This window comes from Eimeria mitis, genomic scaffold, assembly GCF_000499745.2.
Source record: "Eimeria mitis Houghton genomic scaffold, Emh_scaff5110, whole genome shotgun sequence".
NCBI classification, from domain to species: domain Eukaryota; phylum Apicomplexa; class Conoidasida; order Eucoccidiorida; family Eimeriidae; genus Eimeria; species Eimeria mitis.
The window spans coordinates 1-3948 of record NW_024015475.1 but is presented as its reverse complement, the minus strand read 5'-3'; the positions used below and the strand labels follow the sequence as shown (position 1 = coordinate 3948).

The following is a 3948-nucleotide window of genomic DNA, read 5'->3' as shown; positions in this document are numbered from 1 at the left end:
GTCGATTTGCGCTTTGATTCAGACTGGAGGAGGCCGTGGTGTTGTACCGTCGGGTGGCCGAACCAACTTTGCGCTGGCGGAACATCAGCAGTCATGTGGGGAGCCGCACAGCCAAAGAATGTGCCATTAGATTTCAACTCTGCAGAGAAAATGTGTTGAGTCAACTTCAACAGGTAAATACGCCTACACTTTCTTTCTTAATTTAAATCTGAAAATGGGAGAATACAAACGGTCGTTCTTAATCCTGCCACCTACGTGTCAGGTTGCTCTGCGTGTGTAACGGGGGAACGCCAGTAGGAATAAGACGTGAAGTTGATAAAAGCACATGTATTGGAATGCATGCTATGGTTTTGGCTGCCCCAGGCAACAGCAGAAGAAGCGACTATCAACAAAGTTGACAAAGTAGAGGAGCCACGCGATAGCACGAATGAAGCAGTACTCGACAGTAAAAGACAAGATGGGGAAGTTCAGCTGCAGACGCAAGAGGCAGCGTCTCAAGCATTACGAGGTAGCGATGTTTCTCTCATTGATAGCACAGTAGAGGGAGCGTCTTCTTTGCACCTGAGTTGCATTCAACTCCAAGTCACCTGTGGCCGGTGCAGAGCCATAGTGGACTTGCGCGTTTCCTTGCCAAAGGATGGAGCCTCTCTGGAGCCTGCAGGTAATTTTTCCAATGCTAAGAATTTGTCGACCCCGTCCCTCCGCTGCGCATTATGCATTGGCTTCGGTTGTTTAATATGATATTTCAGCAATGCATTTTTCGCTGGAACGATACGGGGAATGACTCTCGATTGCCTCTAAGTTGGAGTGGATTTCAGCAGACTTCATCTTGTGTAGTTGAATAGCTTACATCGCTCCGGCCCTGTATGCACGATGCTCCCGTGGCGAATTTAAGAGAGTTCCGTGTACAGAAATACAACCCGGCCGAATCTCTGTGCATGCTGCAGGCTGTACCGTGGGCTGCGCCAAATGCCAACTGCGCATGGGCATAAGAGTGCAGCCAGTCATTGGCGTTGGTGGAAGCCAGCTAATGCGCGTGGCAGTTGTCCAGCCAATGGATTGTTATCTCAAGGACTTGCTACCATGCGATTTCGTTTTGGCGTGTGACTGCTGCGGGGCCAGCATGAAGGCTCGGGAAGTGCAAAGTGGTATGTAGTTGGTGCCCTGCCACGTCGTCCGCTACTTACATGTCCTGCGCAAACCTGCTGGTTTTGTGGATTCTAGAAAATCGAAACCCTACTATGGTCACCAAGTCCATGTTTGCATACCAGCATTTACCCCCTTCCGCTTCTGGATTCTTGCTGGCTCTACAGGCGCTCCACGAACAAATCATTGTCGCCACTGCCACTCAAAAATCACATTCGGCTTCCAAGGCGCTGCTCTCGGGCTTACAGTAGTCTGCGGTTTAGGCACATCCGACTCCAGGTAGGCGGCTAGCAGCCATCTGTTCCTTCATCATATACTAAATTCATTATACAGTGTGTTTCTCTGTAATTGCACCGACATGGTGAAGTGTGCACAGTAAAATGGCCTAGATCCGACACAGAGTGGCGGGCTAGCTTGTGAGCAACTTCGACAGTGCAACACGCTGTTGATTTTGAGGCGGAGCAGGTGCGGCTAGAGCCTTAGTTTTGGGGCGTCTCAGCCAGGGAACCAAGTTCGGTGTATCGTTTTAAGTAAAGCTGCATGCCTACTTGTGTCGGTGCCTTCCAGAAGTCGTCCGTCGTGCAGTAACCAACAGAGACAGCGGAAACAAGATCTCCGTATCGTCATCGGATCTCCACTAGCAGATTTTGGGACCTGCAAGCACTACAAGAAGTCATATCGGTGGCTTCGCTTTCCTTGTTGTGGAAAGGCAAGCCATATGCGCTGCTTGCAAGAGCATGTGGATCTTCACTACTTTGCTGACGCCATTTGAGGAAAATCGTGGCGCCAGTTGCGGCACTACGGTAGATAGAAGCTGTGTGAGCTTGTGGGCGTGTGCTCGATATGTGTGTGCCCATGCTCAGGCATACCCGTGTGATGTGTGCCACGACAGCGCTGAAGATCACGAACACGAATGGGCGACGCGAATGATTTGCGGCTTCTGTTCAGCTGAGCAACCCTTCGCCAATGGGAAGCCGTGTACCTGCGGCAAAGCGCTGACAAAAGANAACACGAACAGTCACTCGCAGGTGGTTGTTAGTGCTGTTCGCTTTTATCGCTGTTGCGCATCAGGGAGGTAAAGGATGCCGAGACCGGACACGAATGAGCCGAAAAGATTCGCGAAAATACAAATCCGTGAATAAGCAGCACGCCTCTTGAGCGTTGGTCAGCAGGCATGAATGAGCTCTCGACGGGCGAGCTACACCAGTGGGAAGCGAAAAAACACGTTAGCGGCTCTGGCGGCCGTCTGCATTGAACAAAATCTAGTGGTCATTTGAGTACGGCTGCGCGCCCTGCGTACTCCGCTACCCTTTTTTTGCTGTGCGAATGCTCATAATACTGTTTTGGCCGCACCGTAGATCAGAGCTCTGCTGCAATTTCATACCGCACTTTTGACGCTGAAGCTGGCCGTCACAGTCCCGTTGTGCAATATTCAAAAGCGCGCAGGGTTCTCGAATGCTTGTGCATCTTTCCAAGACTGTGTACCTAGTTAATGCTTGATTTCGTTCATTGGGTGCAGGTGAATAGATCGGTATATGATTCCTCTCCCGTTTTTCGATACTCCAAACCGAAGTGCTGGGGGCATTTGCAACACCTTTTCAAGCAAGTTGACGCACTGAACCATTTGTACAACATCGTGCTGTATCGGATGGTATTTTCGTTAGCTTGCTAGCTTGCATCTACCCTGTTGCACAGTATGCAAATAATATGCGTGAGAACACGTGGCGCTCACATTTGACGGTGCATGAGAAGTTCCACNTGCACAGTATGCAAATAATATGCGTGAGAACACGTGGCGCTCACATTTGACGGTGCATGAGAAGTTCCACGAACAACTCTTCTCAGAGAGATCACATATATGCTCTCTGCTAGTTTCTGCCTTTAGACGCAGTCATCTTTGCGTCAGAGGGATCTATCGTAAACGCCCAACTCAACTGCAGAGGTTTTCTGCCTAGTCAATTTTTGTGCATTTACTTACACTAAAATTAGTCTCTGAAATCCGGTATGCAGTATATCAAGGAAGCTTCGCCAGACTGTGCTACTATAGTTTTCTGCTAGTCGCTAGTAGCTCCGCCTACTAGTTTGCCGAGACGCAGGACTCAAGCATGATGGAGGCTCCACAGCTCACAAAGTACGATGCGAATAATGCAGCTGGAGCGGGCGCGCTGGGCTCATTCTTTTCTTCTTCCGTACTGGAAAGTTACAGCTTTATAGCTAGGGTTGCTTTCTATGTAGCAGATCTTTTACTATCGTACGAGTCGTCGACGGGCATGCATGTTCACCACATGTCGGTTAAAGTGAGTAACACGAGATGCGAAGCTAGATTAACAAAGCTTAGATGGAATAAGTCAAGATTCCACTCTGTACGGCGGTAAGCAGGCAAGCTTCGGATGCTGCACGCGAAATATGCTACATATCTTTTAAAGCTCGTCCACAATTACGCAGGGCTAGGAAACAGCTGTGGAATGGCATGGTGGTGGTGCAGGAGGCCGATCTTAGTATTGATGCACGGAACTACAAGACACCAAGTTGTTAGAGCAAATAAACAGAGGAGCGGTGTGCCTTTCCTCAGCATCTTCGTCATGAGCTGCAGGGGCGAGAGAAGCCATTCCCAAAGGGATCATCTGTCACGAAAAAAGCCCCAAATCGAAAACACAACAATCAGAAAATTATCATATGACTCAATTTGGAAAGTTTGGTCGCCCGAGGCAGAAGGAGCGCTTCGCCGTTGTACGCCCCACCGTGCCTATCCAGCAGGACGCTCGCCCGCCGAGGTCACCTCAAGATTGGGTAGTCCATTAT

At 49.6% G+C, this 3948-nt stretch overlaps 1 protein-coding gene across 1 annotated transcript; it reads left to right on the top strand.

Moving 5' to 3' along the window:
* Positions 1-339: 339 nt before the first annotated feature.
* Positions 340-1156, top strand: EMH_0079920 (Zinc finger (CHY type) protein, related; the record flags this gene model as incomplete). Its single annotated transcript, XM_038022778.1, has 2 exons — positions 340-661; positions 948-1156. 2 exons carry the CDS (start codon positions 340-342, stop codon positions 1154-1156), a joined length of 531 nt encoding a protein of 176 aa, XP_037878632.1.
* Between the last annotated feature and the right edge of the window lie 2792 nt (positions 1157-3948).